Source organism: Pongo pygmaeus, chromosome 1, assembly GCF_028885625.2.
Source record: "Pongo pygmaeus isolate AG05252 chromosome 1, NHGRI_mPonPyg2-v2.0_pri, whole genome shotgun sequence".
Lineage (NCBI taxonomy): Eukaryota > Metazoa > Chordata > Mammalia > Primates > Hominidae > Pongo > Pongo pygmaeus.
Genome location: NC_072373.2, coordinates 16,030,013 through 16,047,983, shown reverse-complemented (window position 1 = coordinate 16,047,983; position 17,971 = coordinate 16,030,013). Strand labels below are relative to the sequence as shown.

The 17,971-nt window shown below is 40.6% G+C and overlaps 1 protein-coding gene across 3 annotated transcripts in view; it reads right to left on the bottom strand.

The window, feature by feature from the left end:
- The window catches only part of PCNX2 (pecanex 2), a 319,512-nt gene that overhangs the window by 266,297 nt on the left and 35,244 nt on the right, over positions 1-17,971 (bottom strand). For all 3 annotated transcript variants that reach the window (XM_063671047.1, XM_054479339.2, XM_063671060.1), the window contains exons 5-8: positions 15,606-16,922; positions 10,207-10,354; positions 9,920-10,065; positions 8,305-8,398 (exon numbers count right to left, since the gene is read on the bottom strand). In XM_063671047.1, coding sequence (XP_063527117.1) covers positions 8,305-8,398; positions 9,920-10,065; positions 10,207-10,354; positions 15,606-16,922 — 1,705 coding nt within the window. The remainder of the gene's footprint in view (positions 1-8,304; positions 8,399-9,919; positions 10,066-10,206; positions 10,355-15,605; positions 16,923-17,971) is intronic.

Below are 17,971 nucleotides of genomic sequence, written 5' to 3'. Positions count from 1 at the left end.
AATTCAAAAACAAAAGCCATGAATAAGTGAATTCAGATAAATATTTATATTACCATCCTACTCTATTTTTTAAATGAAAACAAGTTGAAGTTCCATCCTTGATATAAAAATCCCCAAAAAAAGTCCTGCAAATGAATTTGCTACAGAATGACTCTTTCATTCAGTAGACTACCATGCCTACTTTGTGAGTTATAGATCCTCAAAATGAATGTAAATATCATGTCTTTCCAATCAGATTTCACTGGGGAGCAGATGATATGCATTTTGCATGCATTTCTATTAGATTGCTTATGACACCGGAAAAGCCAGATTAATACTTAAACATGGTTATAGATTGTTCATAGAAGAAAGCTCTGCTATATTACTTGGATTAATTTATACACAAAGAAATATAAATATTTGCTGAACAAAAAAGAGAAACTATCAAGCTTTAATTACAAGATCTACTGAGTAGTAATAAAAGTTCACTCTATAACAAACCCTCTGCACTCAAAAACACATTTCAACTTTCTAAGCAGCTTCACCTCCAACTTCCTAGGCAGATAGCCTACTTCCACTTTGGTTTTCTAGGCAGATTAGCAATTCCAACTTTCTAGGCAAATTAGTTCATTTTGGCTCTGAACTACTGAATCAATCTTGCATTCTGGGTAATAAAATACTCAAGTGGATTTATCCTCTGGCAGTTTTTCCTACTAGCAATTCTAAAGGCTGCAATTCAAGCTATAGTTTCCTCATTCCGGTTTCTGGGGAAAGCAGAACTGTGTTAGGTAATGTTACCAAAGGTACCTGCTCTATGGACAGCTATTGAACAACCAGAAAATGCTGCTTATGTTTCTGCAGCAGTCCACAAGAACCGCACTGGTTCCCACAATGACAGTGGGGCCAAGGAGAGAAATTTGTTTCCTCTCCCGGTTTCCTTCAGGAATCCCCAAAGAGACATGGAAGTTACATTACTAACAATTCCCTATTCATACTTGGGAGTCAGAGATATAAAACTGTCACATGGTAACAAGGCTAAGAGCAATGGCTTTTTTGCCAATAATAAGAATCAGCCATTTAATGGCCCAGTTGGAGACAGTCCCAGCCACTGAAGTCACCTTATAGGGAAAAGGCTGCTTTTCCAATATATCTTCCATGGCTGAATGGCTTACAGCCCCAAGTAGGCATCCTTCCAAGTTCAAAATCAAAGTTTATGTTTGTTTACTGTAATAGAAGAACTTAAAATCTAATTGCATTAAAAGCCAAGGACATAATATTAAAGGACCTACTCTAAAATTATCATACATGCCAAGATGTTGGAACACAACAGGTTAATAAGGGGAATGCCTTAAAATCACATAAACCAACTCATAAAAGAACTAGAGGAAAGGCTTCCACCTGGCCAAAAGCATCTTTTGTTATATAAAATCAGGTATTTTGTTATAAAAATCAAGAAACAAAAGTCAACATCTTTTGTTATATCAAGTCACAGTGCACTTTACCTAAGTCCTTCTGCTTCTACCCAAAGACAGTAACAACAGCTAACACTGACTGAGGACCCTCTATGGCAGGCACTGTTCTAAGCACTGCATGTGTACCATCACATTTAATTTTTTTTTTTTTTTTTTTTTTTGAGATTGAGTCTTGCTCTGTTGCCCTGGCTGGAGTGCAGTGATGTGATCTTGGCTCACCACAACCTCCGCCTCCCAGGTTCAAGCTATTCTCCTGCCTCAGCCTCCTGAGCAGCTGGGACTACAGGCACGTGCCACCATGCCCAGCTAATTTTTGTATTTTTAGTAGAGATGGGGTTTCACTACGTTGATCAGGCTGGTCTCGAACTCCTGACCTCGTGATCTGCCCGCCATGGCCTCCCAAAGTGCTGGCATTACAGGCATGAGCCACCACACCCAGCCCACATTTAATTTTTAAAGCAAACCAGTGAATTAATTACAGAAGTATTATCTGCATTTTTTGGTTAGAAAATAGATACTTAAGATGGTTAAGCAAATTGCATAATGTCAAACAAAAAGTAAATATCAGTGCTGGAATTTGAACCCAGATAAGTCCGAGAAAAAATTTGTATTCACATAGCTAGATACTAAACCTCTGATTTCAAGGAAGTAAAATTCTCAGTGTCAGATTTTCCTGTTGTTAGCTTTCATACAGACAGAGAAAATTGTTTCCTTATGAACTAATAAAACACAGGGCTGGACTGGGTGCGGTGGCTCATGCCTATAATCCCAGAACTTTGGGAGGGTGAGGAGGGCAAATCACTTTGAGGCCAGGAGTTCGAGACCAGCCTAGCCAACATGACAAAACCCCATCTCTAGCAAAAATACAAAAAATTAGCCAGGTGTGGTGGTGTGTACCTATAATCCCAGCTACTTGAGAGGCTGAGGCAGGAGAATCGCTTGAACCCAGAAAGGCAGAAGTTGCAGTGAGCCAAGATCACATCAATGCACTCCAGCCTAGGCCACAGAGCAAGACTCTGTCTCAAAAAAATTAAAAATAAGAATAATAAAAACTCAGGACTGGAAAATTTGAGTCTCTACCTCTGATTTCTATGTAGACTGGTTTTAAAAGGGTCATTTTACATGTTTCATTTTGCTGTACCTTCCCACTTATAAAAGGAGAAGATCACATTTTGTGTTCAAATGCATTGATCTGGCAAACTGCTAGGGCTTCTGGCTCTCCGTCCCACCGTCCCACCAAAGATGAGGGATTTATTTGTTGAGGTCATTTTGATAATCCCACATTCATCAGGGTTGTTTTGCTCTGCCAATAGATTCCCATCACTCCTGCTGCATAGAGAACAAACCACACTCCTCCACCGGGTTTCATGGGCCCCAGGGCCCTACTCCACCCCTCCTGCTTAGCTTCTCCTGCTGTCCCTCACTCCAGAACTCCAACTGGGCCATCTTTGTCATTTCCAATGATTCATTTGATTTAATCCCACATTTATTGAGCACCTACCTATAAAGGGCTAAGCGAAGGCTGGTTTTAGATGTATGCAATCTAGAAAAAGAGATGGGAGCCCTCTACAAATAAATGAGATACCAGGGAGAATGTGATCAGCATCCTCCTGGCAGCAACTTGAAGAGATGAATTTCAGAGAGGACTGAGAAGGAAAAGAAGTATAACAGAGGCAGATTGTAACTTGAGCTTTCAAAGATGAGAGTTTCAGAAGGGAACAATGAGTGGAGAACTTGGCAAGGTGGTTTGGAGGAGCCTGCAGTGGGAATCACCTAGGGGCATCTGGATGCCGCATATGTGCGCAAGAAGGTCTGAGGGCAAGCGCTTTCCCACTGGAGGGCGCAGGACAGAGGCTGACCACAGGTAGCTCACAGGCCACAGCCGACCACGCACAACCTGTGGTCTGTGGTGTTGTTAAAAAAAAATTAAAATCGGCTGGGCGTGGTGACTCACGCCTGTAATCCAGCACTTTGGGAGGCCGAGGCAGGCGGATCACGAGGTGAGGAGATTGAGACCATCCTGGCTAACATGTTGAATCCCCGTCTCTACTAAAAATACAAAAAAATTAGCCCAGGTGTGGTGGCACGTGCCTGTAATCCCAGCTATTCAGGAGGCTGAGGCAGGAGAATCACTTGAACCCAGGAGGCGGAGGTTGCAGTGAGCCGAGATCGCGCCACTGCACTCCAGACTGGGTGACAGAGGAAGACTCCATCTCAAAAAAAAAAAAAAAAAAATTAAAATCAACAACATGAAACAAAATACACTTTTAGATACAAATATGCATTTCTAGCTCCTTGTGGAAAAAACTGGAAAATCCTATCACCTGGGACTTATGAGCCCTCATAAGTAGACTAACACAGCAGCAGCCCTTCAGATGGGATAAATGCCCTCTGATTTACTGCAGTAATCACCACTCCTCTTTACCATTCCATGCTGGGCCAGCTTCACCTATTTATCACATCTGCCTGGGCTCTGAGGAACCCTGAGCCTGTGACGCCATGGTGGGGGACGGGAGCAGGGAGGGAGACTCACCTGTCCACTGGCCACTTACTATCTACAGGAAGCTGAGCACTTGTGGCAATCAGTCTTAGTTTCCTTATCTGTAAAATAGAGCTAGTATCACCAACCTTAGTTTTGTTGTGCAGATAAAATTAGATAATTTAACATTTAGCTTAGTGTGTAAGTGTTTAACAAATGGTGGCTGTTACTACCAGAACTTCTGAAGGAAAGTACCTCATTCAGGGCCATGAACTGCCGTAATATTGCACATGGGAACACGGGGTAAGGTACAAGCCACTTGGTCCTTCCATGTGGCAAAATCTTGACCTGCTGGCATTTCACTGGCTCTGCTCTGGTTCCATTCTTTACCTCTACTATGACAGACAGATACAGTGATGACACCCCCAGGTGCACATGAACTCACACGAGTGCACACACGCACTAGTATGTTAATTCAGAAATTCAAAGATCTAAATTGAGCCTGATAGCTGGTTCTTATTCTGCTTTTTGAGAATTTTTCTTTCAGATAGCCAACCCAAAGATTCCCAAATCATCATTACATCATGGGCTTCTGCAAAAGACAAAGCTTATTACAAATCCAAAGAAATTAGCCCCCCCTGAATGGGTAGCACAGTTTTCCATGTGTTAGAGTCTGGGGAGATGTTTGAGACAATCGGAATATCCACCCTAAGCATGTCAGACAGCAGTTTAAATCCAGAAGATCATCTGACTGACATAGGACTGATTCGTTTTTCTTGAGCACGAATTAAACAGATGGTAGCGCCTTAACTGCTTTTCCAGAACTGCCTAGGGAACAGCTTCAATGCTGTAATTTTGCTAAGTGAAGGGACTGGAGTTTTGTGCTTATGCATCTGACAGGAAGCACTGTATATCTCCTGTGCCCAAATGGGCCGCTGAATGCCACAACACCACATAACAAAGTCCCCTCTATTTTCTACCTTAAGGACTAACTATACATATGATAGCAAACCATGTGCATTATTTTACTTTATCTTTGAAGCACAAGAAAGAGAAGTTAAACATGGCAATGTGTCCTTCTTTTCTAGAACTCTTCTTGTTTGTTGGTGTTTTTGCTACGTTTTGTTTTGTTTTTTGTAGAGATGGAGTCTTGCCATGTTGCCCAGGCTGGTCTCAAACTCCTGGGCTCAAGTGATCTTCCCACTCAGCCTTCAAAAGTGCTGAGATTGCCAGGTGTGGTGGCTCACGCCTGTAATCCCAACACTTTGGGAGGCCAAGACTGGCAGATCACGAGGTTAGGAGTTTTGAGACCAGCCTGGCCAACATGGTGAAACCCTGTCTCTACTACAAATACAAAAATTAGCCAGGCGTGGTGGCGGGCACCTGTAATCCCAGCTACTGGGGAGGTTGAGGCAGGAGAATCACTTGAACCTGGAAGGCAGAGGTTGCAGTAAGCCAAGATTGCATCACTGTACTCCAGCCTAGGTGAAAGAGCAAAACTCCGTTTCAAAAAAAAAAAAAAAAAAAGTGCTGAGATTACAGGTGTGAGCCACCATGCCCAGCCCTTTTCTAGAACTCTTAAGACCAACACCTTGTCAAATAATGCTGGAGAAAGCAGATAGTCAAAGACCCAGAAGTTGCTATCTAAGACTGTTGGACCAAGACCTTGCCCACTGGAGCATTCACACATGAGAAAAGCTAGGGGTGACTAGGGACATTCAATAAAGATTTTCTTCAAGGGGAAAGTTGCTTGCAAAAAACTTGAACATTTTTCTCTTTACAGGAGCTCAGTAATTAATTCAGTTGCCTTTTCACCAGAAACGGAGTCCTCAGGGTCACCTGTTGATTTTTGCTGCCCGACTTTTACCCACAGAACTCCAAACATCCCTCGGAGAGCCAGCCCCTTCCAGTCTCGGGGGAACCTCGAATCCAGCTGTGTGTGTGTACATAAGCCCAGGCCAAGTGCTTGCCTGGTCTTAGTGACTGGGTTCAGGGAATATGGCTCAGTCAGAACCAATCAGACACAATGAGACCTTCCATGGGATCTATGGGAAAGAAGCATACTGTTCTTGCTGGACTTAGATGAGAGAAGACACAAGATCTAGGGTAACGACAGCTGTCTTTTGACCACCAGGGTGAGGTGTTTGAGAACGGTGTCAAAACAGAGGAGCAGGAGAGCGATGGAAATGGCAAAACTAGGCCCCAATGACTCAATCTGAACCTCTTTATCTAGACACTCCTGAAGACAGATGGATCCAAGACTGTTCAGTTACATCACCGCAAATCCCCACTTTGATTAAACCTGTTTGAGATGGGTTTCCCTCCTGTGTAACAGAAAAGGGGTCTGACTATTCTATGAACTTGAAAAGGCATGTAAGAAAGGGCCTGGTATTCTGAGACTCTCCACCAAGCCACACGCCTCACAAGAAAGTTCAGCATCAACACATTCAGTTGCCTCTCAGTCCAACACCCCCACAGCACCCCAATACAACCTCACCAAAAGCCGTTTCACCAAGGCTGAATGCGCTGTGGCAAACCTATGTCCAGGCAGCTCTGGAAACGGAACAGAAGGCAGGTTAAATATAAAAGAGCTGTAATCTGGAAAGGAAATGCAGAGGAAATGAAAGAAAGCAGAGGCTGGAGGAAGTTGAATAAAGAGAGAGAAATTTAAGGGGAGAAAGCAAGTTAACAGGTCATGCTAGAAGAGGCAGAGCCTAAGGAACTGAGGCTTAATGAAAACACTATAGGTCCTCTCTCTCATTTTTACCTGGATACTGTAAATTTTCAGTTTTTTAAGGCTCTGGATATATGGCCTTATTCTAACTATCATTACTGACAAATGCAGTTCAAGTGTTTAACCTAGGGGAAAAATGACATATATTTATCCTGGGGGGAAAAATTAAAAAGGAAAATCTTGTAACTTTGGGATAAAACAAGAATTGGTCTAAATTCAGCTTAGAAAAACTTCAACTTTTAGCTGGGAATTGCAGAATAATATGACAGTTTTCAAAGCTGTGTTCTCATGCAATTCCATATTTTGTCTGAGAAAGCTGCCATCTTAGATGACTAAACTCATCAAACCATCATAACGTCCAGAATGTCCTGGAGGTTAGAGTAAAGTTGTGGACAGCAAACCTCCCTCTCCTCTTGGGTGTCCATTTGCATGGGGACTTTGCATGCTTGTTGGCCGGAGAAGAAGAAGTTTGTGCCATTTGGATTGGTCCATGGTACCTGAGGGAAAAGGAGGAAGAATGGACGGCAAGTGGGGCATGAATAAGATTTCTGTTTCCCCACAGGAGTGACTTTGGGCACACGCAGTCTGCTTTAATGCAAAGCTCGGCAGAGACTGCATGGTGGGAGAGAGCCGTCACCTACGGTTCCCATCAGACCTACCTGAATAGCAGACACTAGCATTCCTGAGCAGGTAAGAAACAGTAGTGGCGTTAAAGAGAGAATGCCCTAAGAAGCTGGCACACGACAGCATTCCACCTGGAGGCCAGAATGCAAGGACAAAGACAGCCTTTATTCTAAGCACACAGGAGCCTCCCCCTGAATTTCCCATAAACCCTTGGGAAGACTTTAAACTTGGAAAGACACATGGGGTCACAGGCTCTGAAATTAAGGTTTAGATGTGAAGCACAAGACATTTCAGTTACACCGTGAAAGTCTGCCATAAATCCTCAAATATACATATAATTCTAAAGAAGCATACATGAACAATTTACTTCCACACTTAGAGCAACCAACTGAGACATGGCCATATGGATTATCCACAAAGAATCTTGAAGTCCAGGATGAAGGATGAATTCCGTCTGCCACTGACAAGACGTACAGTTTGCCCAAAGCACTATTAATCATCGTATGTCCCAGATATGCAAACTAATTTAATATCAACTTCATCAACTAATTTAATATCAGCATAATTAAGAAAGTTATTCAAAGCATTCTGAAGTAAAATAGAAAAGATGTGTATCTATCTGTAAAACAGTTTGCCTTCATTACTATAAATGAGAACAAATGAGAACTAACCACATTTCTAGTCCACTCCTTGGGACAAATTTAATGATGTGTTTGAGAGCTGCATCACCATCTTTCTTGAAGGGAACATTATTATGTTTATACAGAGTTCCTGTCTATTTATACTACCTACATGTTATCTTCATTTTTGGAAGCAGCAACAATGAAAATGGTTTCATTTATTTTTCATTATTTCACAATGTCAGGTTTTCTTTTTCTTTCACACAAAACCACGTGCCTTAACAACTACAAAGGGATTAACACATTTCTTCTACACCAGAATCCTCACTTTATCTTCATCGCTGTGTCTCCCAGCAATGCAACAGCTCTCAAGCCTGGAAACAAAGCTCCACTCACCGAGCCTGAGAGAGACAGTCATTATTTGATGGTAGAGGCTGTAAAGGGCCTTCTTTCTGATTTCCAGATTTTAAATAACAGGATCTAATTTCCCCTGTAAAATCAGAAAATTTCAGCAAAGAATATGACATAATTATGCATATAGAATCGTTTCAACTTATACAGTTTTCAAGTTAAAAGGAAACTTATTTTGGTCTGTTGTAATAACTGTTGACAATCGGGGTCCATTCTTTATATTTCTCCACAGAACGTATATCATGAGAAGTTGAAGGATGTCTGAAAGAAACTTTACTAAGAAAATTTTCTTTGACCTGCTTCCCTGCTAATATACTTAGACAAGTTTTGACTTGGTTACTTATTATTTAATTGCTTTTGATAGACTTATTTGTATCATCTCTTAATTCACTTTACATACGTTCTCTTCATGTGTCAGCATGATCTGTGCTAGGATATAACCAGATATTTTGGTATACGAATACCTCAGTATCATGTGCAAAAAGCAGCTTATTAAGAGTACAGTTTTGATTGGTGGACCGCATGAGACCATCTCTGCCTCCAAATGTGCAGATGAGCAAGTGCCACAGCACACTGACTGATGTGTCAGACTGTTAATGAGGAAAAGCAAGAGATGGAATTAATTTGCAGAGTTCAATTAGCTCCACTAAAGCAGTTCAGGATACTGAGGTGTGAGAATCTGGTTTCTGCCCAGAAGAGCTCCTACTAGTGCCTTCTTCAGTTGACACAGGAAGCGTAATTAACCTTGTCTGTTGTGAGCAGCTGGAAAGTGGCCCTCCAACTCAAAGGTGTTTTCCACCAAGAGAAACTGTAATGACAGCCGCAGCCCCTGTGGAGGCTTTCATGTAAGTGCTAATGTTGTTCTTTATGATGTAAAAGTCCCTTATATTTCTGCATATGCAAAAGCATTTAAAACTATAAACTACCGAACTCCAGATAAAGTAACCATATAATTTATTCTCCAAACCAGGATCCTTTTGAGAGTAAAATAACAAGCACTACTGAAGCTATATGATACATAAGCGAAGACCCATCCCAGAAAAACTAGGACCTATATCCCTTATCCTTTGAACTTTGAACTTGCCACTTTATAATTCTCTATGTATACTATTTTAAATCCTTTTTATAACAAGGCACTGAAAAAATATATCAAGGTCAGGTGTGCAACACAGGTCCAACAAATATTTACTGAGTACTGGGCATTGCCCTCTTGAAGTTGATAACTGTGAGGGGGAAATGCCATTAATCAAATTATTATACAAGCTGTAACATTATCAAGGAAGGAAAGAGACGGGTGTTAAGAGAACAACAAAAACTGATGAACCTGGTTAAGTCCGGGGAGTTCAGGAAAGGTGTCCCTGAAAAACTTACCTTAGGACTAAGATCTGAAAAAATCAATAGCACACACTGGGGCACAGCACGTGTAAAGGCCCTGAGATGGGAGGCAGCACACTCCGTTCAAAGAACAGTATGTGGGCAACCACAGGGTTAAGTCTTCCAGTTCTCAAGTCTAGTACCCAGGCTAAGGTATCACGCTGAATCCTGAGAAAGCTGACAGCCTTCCCTGCTTGTTCATTAGTAAAGAGCTCCAAAGACTCACCATGTTCATCAATGAAGACATGCATAGCATCCACAGATATCTCTTCTTGTACAGATGTTTCAGGCCCACTGATGACTTGCAAGACAGAACTATCTTGTTGGGAAGTTACCCTGTAGATTATCTGTCTTTGTCTATTGCCCTGGAAACTTAACACATATAAAAGTTTCAAAAAAAATGATTAGAAGTTCCTCCTTATCCTTGATAAAGCATTAAAAGCAGAAGCCAGTAAATGAGGCTGTCTCATGCTTTATGACCAAGTGAAACTAAATTAAGTAACTTATCCTTACAAGGCCGTGGTCTTGGCAGGCTGAGTGCACACGGGGCTGGTGCTAGTATGGTCTTGACTTTGCAAGTCTGGTTTTCCTTGCTTAGAACTGTGTCCACTGGGCTTTTCATTTTCCAGGATTTCCTCCTTTTTTTCCTGGGAACAGTTATCTGAAAAACATTGCTTTACCTGTTAATTTAATATAAAATAAATCAATGTGAAAGCTCTGGGAAATAAGTTACCAAAACTGAAACAAGAATAGAGAGAAAATCTAAGCAGCTCCTCTGCATGCAAAAGGCTTTTAAATAATTTTTCATTTTCCTAATTATGGAAGTACCTACATATATGTGAAAAACAAAAGTATGTATAAGTTCGAGACGTGTTATTTAGGCGTCTACAAATGCCTACTATTTTATATAAAGGTTGAGGGACTCCCTCGAAATAACTCGGTGACCACACATGTGCCCAGCTGGAAATCACCCATTTAGGTTACATAGGTCTGAAAGGTTCATATCTCATAAATGAATAACTTCAAATTTTAAAAAATTACAAAAACAAATCTGGCTATTTCAGAGCAAGGTCCCCTTTACCATTTATAAATCTTATCAGTCTTTCTTCTCACTCACTCTCCAAAACTGAATTTTCAAGTAAAAGCTAGAATTGTCCCCTTCATAAAGCAAATACTTGTTAAGTATAGCTGGGGGCGGGGGTTGTTTTTGCTTGTTTGTTTGAGACAGGGTCTGGCCCTGTTGCCAAGGCTGGAGGCTGGAGGCTGGAGTGCAATGGTGGAGTCATAGCACACTGCAGCTTCAACCTCTTGGGCGCAAGTGACTCTCCTACCTCTGCCTCCCAAGTAGCTGGGATGACAGGCACATGCCACTACATCCAGCTAATTTTTAAAATTTTATGTAGGTATAGGGGCACGCTATGTTGTTCAGGCTGGTCTTGAACTCCTGTCCTCAAGTGATCCTCCCACCTCAGCCTCCTGAAGTACTGAGATTACAGGCATGAGCCACCACACCCGGCCAAGTATAGCTGATTTTGAACAATATGCTTAGCACTGTGTAGGACACAGAGAGCTACAATACCTATTTCTTGCCCTGAGAACATTTTAAGATGAATGAGAATTCCAAGATCAATAGGTACTGATTGTTTTTATTTTTATTTTTTGCATTTTTTGAATCCTCTTTAAACAACAAACCACTAAGGGTCTCAGGTTATACCTTTATGCAAAATGGACTGCATATGTCCCTAAGGATCAGCCCTTCCTTTTCTGTGGACACATGCCAACAGTCACTTTTAAGATCAAAAGGACCACTGTACTCCCATGACTTACTCTGAGTAAATGATTGGCTCTTAAGCTCAACAGCCTGTGCCTGAGAGAACAGAACTGAGCCTGAACCTACAAGTTCTTTCAAGACACACCATTAGAAAAGTCTATCAAGATCTGCCTAAGCCCTCAGAAAGTAAAATTGTGTTAGTGTCTGTGGGATATAAATCACATCCTTCCATATATAACAAAGTTATTCATCCTTAAACTTCAAGTAATTAGAGGAGCAATGCTGGCTTCTCTGTGAGTCTTGAACATAAACATTTTCAGCACATCTGTGAAACTACCATAAGAATTTCCTTGGTATGAAAATGTTTGCATTTCATTTGACAGCCTGTCAAGATAGAAGTTTTCACAGTTTTCCAGAAACACATTTATAAGAAAGTGCTATCATAACAAATAGCTTTAGCCAGTAATCATGCCTCATAAAAAATCGCAGAAAGGCATATTGACACAGCTCTCCTGCTTCACACTGTCTTTGAATTCATTTGTTCACATCTCTTTATCATATCTTAGACTCCTTTTCTCTTAAATGGGTACATTACATAAGTCAACATATGGACGATTTTTTTTCCTTTTTTCCTTAAAAAATACATTTATAGAAATGTTTCTGTTTATAAAAATAGTACACAGTCATTGTATGTAATTTAAAACTATACAAAAGGAAAAACTTTGAATCACTCTTAATCCTGCCATCATGATATTACCACTGGAGCCAATTTGATATATATCACACCAGTCTCTTTTTCCTAGATATATGCACTTTTTTTTTTTTTACAAAAATGAAGTCATAATCCAGGTATGGTTTTATACCTATCATATTTATCTTAAACTATTATAAATATTTAATCTTATTGGATATTCATCTACATCATCTAAAACTAGTAGTTATATAATATTACACTGATAATGGTATAATTTAAATAGACCCTGACTATAAATTTACATTGTTTCAATTTTCCATATTATAGACAATTTTTCAATAAGCATTTCTATATACATTCATTATTCTTTTCTTAGAAATTCTTAGAAGTTAGGAGACTGAATATACAAATGAACTATAGCCAGAAACTATTCATAAATGTAGAACTCTGACCAATAATCTGCAGCAACCAGGTGAGAAAATCAACCCATTATCCAGAGTAACCAGCCCAGAAAGCCAATATACTATGCACAAGTCAGGCTTGTAGGAAGTCAGACCACTATTTCTGGCAAACAATCCAGGAAGCCAAACAATAACCCCCATAATAATTAGCCCGAAATGGCCAGGACTTGATTCATAACTGACAGCTTCCCTAATGTGTGTCCCTGCTTCCAGCTTAGGACCACCCAAAGAAAACCAAACCAAACCAAGCACGTAGGATGCCTCACTCCTAGTCTAGCCACCTCCAGCTTCCTAATGCCCATAACCTCCAATCAGGGCACATCGGAAGGCTTTCCTTTTTTTCCACTATAAAGCTTTCTCATTCAAGTTGCCTTTAAGTCTCTGCTGAACCCAAGCGATGACCACTGACTCCCTAGCTATAAGCAAGCTCTGAATAAATAGACTTGGCTTGTTCTCATGTGGGCGGTCCTCATTTATTTCCACAAAGTAAAATAAAGTTGTGTCAAACAAAAAAGCAAACAAACATGGTTTAAAGGCTTTTCAAAAGTGTGTGGTTTTCCATAGCCTTGAATTCTAGGATATTTCTGAGACCTGAGAATAATCCTAAGGCGCTTTGTGAAGAGAACCTGGGCTGGAAATAAGAGTACATTAGAGAGAATTGGAAAATTGTGTATCTTTTTCTAGTCAGGTCCAAGTTCAAGCACTGTCCTACTAATGAGCAGGAAAAAGATTAGAGAACATTTCCTAAGCTGCTAATATCATTAAACACCATCACCTTGTTTTATAAACACACTCAAAAACTGGGTTTTCAGATTACAATAACAAATACTTTAGTGAAAGAAGAGTAAGAGGATATTATCAGTCTCAAAGATACATGGCACCACTGAAAAACCATCTAATTTGCCACCTTTGATGTTGATGGCCTTCTAAGAGCTAAAAGATTCACTGTCTCTTCCTTCAATTAAAATCCTCTGTCCTTTCCTAAAAGAAGCATGTAATTCATTCCAACTCCTCCCTTCCTGCTGTACCTTCAAGTTCTTGATAACTAAGCCTATCTCTTCCCATAAAATACCTCGTATCTCCCTGCACACAACCTCAATTTCCAATTTAACCCTTCTGATTGAATGTGGCTGGCTGAAAAAATTAAGAAGAGCAAAAACTCAAGTAGGCAAACCAAATAAACTTTACGTACAGCCTGAGGGGAAAACAAAAATAAAAGACTAAAATTGATCAAATAGCAAAATTTTTCACATATTTTCCTAATTGAATCCTCACAATAAATCTATAACATATTATGATTCCTGCTTTCTAGAAGAAACTCCAACACAGATGGATTTGATCAATCATCCAAGCTCAACCAGCTGGTATTACTGAACCAAAATCTGGCCTTGGGTTATCTGGTTCCAAAGTCAGTGCTCTATCCACTGGACACACTGCTTCTGGGAAGGCCTTCATGTGCTCTGGGTTATCACCGGCTAATACAGTAGCCAATAGCCACATGGCTATTTAAGTGAATTAAAATGTAATGAAATTAAAAATGCCAGTTCTCATCTGCACAGCCCCCTTTAAAAATATTAAATAGCTACATGTGGCCATTGGCTACCATATTGGACTGCAGATATGGAATATTTCTATCACTGCAGAAAATTTTATTAGACAGTGCTAGCCTAGAGGTATGAATCTTTATATTAGATAGATGATAAACACCCAAATCTTTAAATAGAAAAATTTTTATCTCAGGTTACTCCTGCTTTATATACCGCCCTGTCTGTTAAAAAGTTTAACTGAATCAGAGAAAATTGCTCAGAGCCACCAGTATGGAGCCAGAGGAGTCCCTGGCTGTCCAGAGAGCAGAGGAAAAATCCCAGCACTAAGAAACGTTACTACCTACAGCACAGAAAATGAGCTACCATATGCAAACACAACTTTCAGTAAGCATTCCTACCATACAGATGCTATCTCAATACAGATCTATGTAGAAATTATGTGCTCAGAAATCACAGCATTAACAGAATTTAAAGCTAAAAGACCTTATAAAAGCTCTAGTCCAGTAACATCATTTTATCCATGAGGAGACTGAGGCCCAGAGACATTAAGTAACCTGAAAATAAATGTACCTTATTTTCATATAGGAAATATCATTTAATTTTTATGAGCAAGGACTCTGGAACAAGACTGCCTGGAATCAAATCTCAGTTCCAGCACCTCCTGAACTTACTAGATACTTGGGAAGGCAAGTGAAAATTTCTGAGACTCATCCGAAGTACAGGAAGGATGATGGTATATCCATAACATAAAGTTATATAAGGAGTAAGTGAGTTAATATGAGAGTAACTGTATAATTTATCATCTAAACTAGGGACTCTGTTGAGAGAAAAAGTCAGTGCTCTTAATAATTATGTTGGCAAAACATGTGTAAATGAGGACCCTTCGAGGCAAACCACAAGGTACAGTCACCCTCGTTAATACATGCAAAGTGCTTAGAACACTGCCTGGCATAAATTAAGAGCGGCAGAAGTGTTTGTTATTATTATGTGTACAACATGGGATAATTAGCGGGTTCTGTATTTTATAATAGAACTCAGCAGGAAAAGTAAATTCACTTCATAGAAATTTGTCTTAGAATCAACTTTCCCAGAAGGCATCTATTCCATAAAGTAAGAAATATCTATTGCGAGTACTTGCCACAGTAGTAAAATATAATTGCTTATTTCTCTGGGAGTAAATAGTCTTGCCTTCTATGGAGAAGCAAAAAAATCATGATAATGCCTTAAGTGTCCTGGTAGAGTAGGACAATATATGTATACATGTTCATCACAGAGCTTAGTATCGGTACATTCAGCAAATATTGATGACAAAGCCAAGCAACAAACGATTGCCCAAGAGTTGTCTCACTATTTGCAAAATCAAATTACACAAAGCAAATGGCAAAAAGGCGTATTGCCTTCTATGTCATCATCAGAACGGAACTGATGTGGAATCGCACCTCGGAGAAGCCCACTTTCTTCATTCTGCTCAGCTGAGCCATTTAATGGATTGGATGCTGCCATCTTGGAAGTATTAATGGATTCTAACAGGGAGACAAATTCCAGGAAGTTGGACTCATTTGGCATTTGTCCTTCCTTAGCCTCTAGGTCAGATTTGGAAGTTGGCATTGTTTTCTCTGTATCGTTAACAATTTCTGCAGAACTTTTACTCAAGAAGACATCTGTCCCACTGTCCACACTGAGCACCCGGGCATGCCTCTTTTCATGGCTGGACTTACAAGACGATGGGTCAAGGTTAGTCTGGCCTTCCTTCCCCACCTTAGACTCGGATGCTGTATCAGGTGTAAGCCGGGACACCGATTCCCAGGGTTCTCGTGAGGAAGAACTGTGATCCTTGATGGCATTTCCTCCCTCCCTAGATCCGTACCCAGAACACTGATTGGTGGATACCCTCGCCTTCAGTCTCTCTGGAGTCCTTTCACTTCCATTGCCTTCGGGACAGGGAACACCTCCTCCCCCACCCTCAGGCAGGTCCAGGGTGATTACGGGAAGTGAGATCTGCTCGGCATTTGGAGAACTGGCCGCCCCTGGGTTAGTTGGCTCAGCGTCAGACTTTACATCGGTCTTCTCTGTGCCAACCACCTTCAGGTGGAGGGAGCTTTCCAAATCTGTCATGGAGTTTGGGGTACTGCTCATCGTGATAACAATTTTTATGGGCTCATGTAGATTCAGTGGGTCTCCGGGTTGAGAAGTATCGATGAGAGTAACAGCTACCTCACTATCTGAGGAGTCCACTTCCTGGTTCAAGGGCAGGTCCACCTGGCAGGAGGTATCCACCTGACAGGATGTGTCTGCTGGTTCCTCCACAGGCTTGGCCACGATGGTGTCACATTGAGGGCAGCTGCTGCTCAGGCTATCCTGAGGTGACTTGCTTTGTACCCGTTCCCTTATGGAGCCCTGGGGACAACTGACAGGTTCTGGAATCAGGACTGAATTCTCACTCCCCCACGGCTGGAAAGAAACGCCTGTTTCTAGTAAGTCATACTGAGACAAAGACAGGTGGGGCAACTTCTTCAAGGGTCCCTTATCCACTAAGCCACCCTCGGATCTGTGGCGCAAAGGAGGCTGCCCCTTGCCTCCTCTTTCCTTTCCTTTACCATTGATGACAGTTTCTGTGGCAACTGGTTTTACGGGTATTACTGACTTGGGCGTGGTTTCCAGCATGTGTGCTTGAGACGCAGGTAAGCTTTCCATTTTGATACGAGGTGAGGTAGATGACACTGGTGCTATGGGATGGTCTTCTAATAGAATGACACCTGAAATGACACATGGCAACTTTATTAGCATCAGAAATGAATGAGTAATGCCCAAGAGCAAGACCTAATGAATAATAACAAAACTAAAACAGCACTAGCAACTAATGGAATTGGATACTTTTTTTTATTTTACTTTAAGTTCTGGGATACATGTGCAGAACATGCAGGTTTGTTACACAGGTATACATGTGCCATGGTGGTTTGGGGCACCTGTCATCTAGATTTTCAGCCCTGCATGCATTAGGTATTTGTCCTAATGCTATGTCTCCCCTTGCCCCCCCACCTCTGACAGGCCCTGGTGTGTGATGTTCCCCTCCCTGGGTCCATGTGTTCTCATTATTCAACTCCCATTTATGAGTGAGTTTAGTTTTCTGTTCCTGTGTTAGTTTGCTGAGGATGATGGTTTCCAGCTTCATCTGTGTCCCTGCAAAGAACATGAACTCATTCTTTTTTATGGCTACATGGATACTTATTTTTTAAAATAACACTCCCACTGTGAAATTATTGTGAAACACAACAATAAAAATAAAACAAATGAAAAGTAATACAGTATAACAACTATATATATAGCATTTACATTGTTTTAGGTATTATAAATAATTTAGAGATGATTTAAAGTATACAAGAGGATGTGTGTAGGTTAGATGCAAACACTATGCTATTTTATATAAGAGATGTGAGCAACATCCACAGATTTTGGTATCCACGGGGGTCCTGGAACCAAATCCCCTAAAATACTGTAGAACACCACCAACTAGGATGGTGTCTTTTATAAGATTTGACTAAGGAAAAAACAAAATTCTTTGCTTTACTGCAGTGTTGCTAAGAAACACTGGATTTAGTAGCCAGGTATAGGTTTAAATGCTACCTGTACATTTTACATACTAAGACTCAGAATGAAATAATGTATGTAAAACTTCTACTGCAATTCTTAGTACAAGTAAAAAATAGAAAATTATTGTTTTAATTGGAATGGTGAAATTAAAAGGCCAGACCAGATATTCAAAGTATATAAGATTATTATAGCACACCTAATCTGGAAGAATATG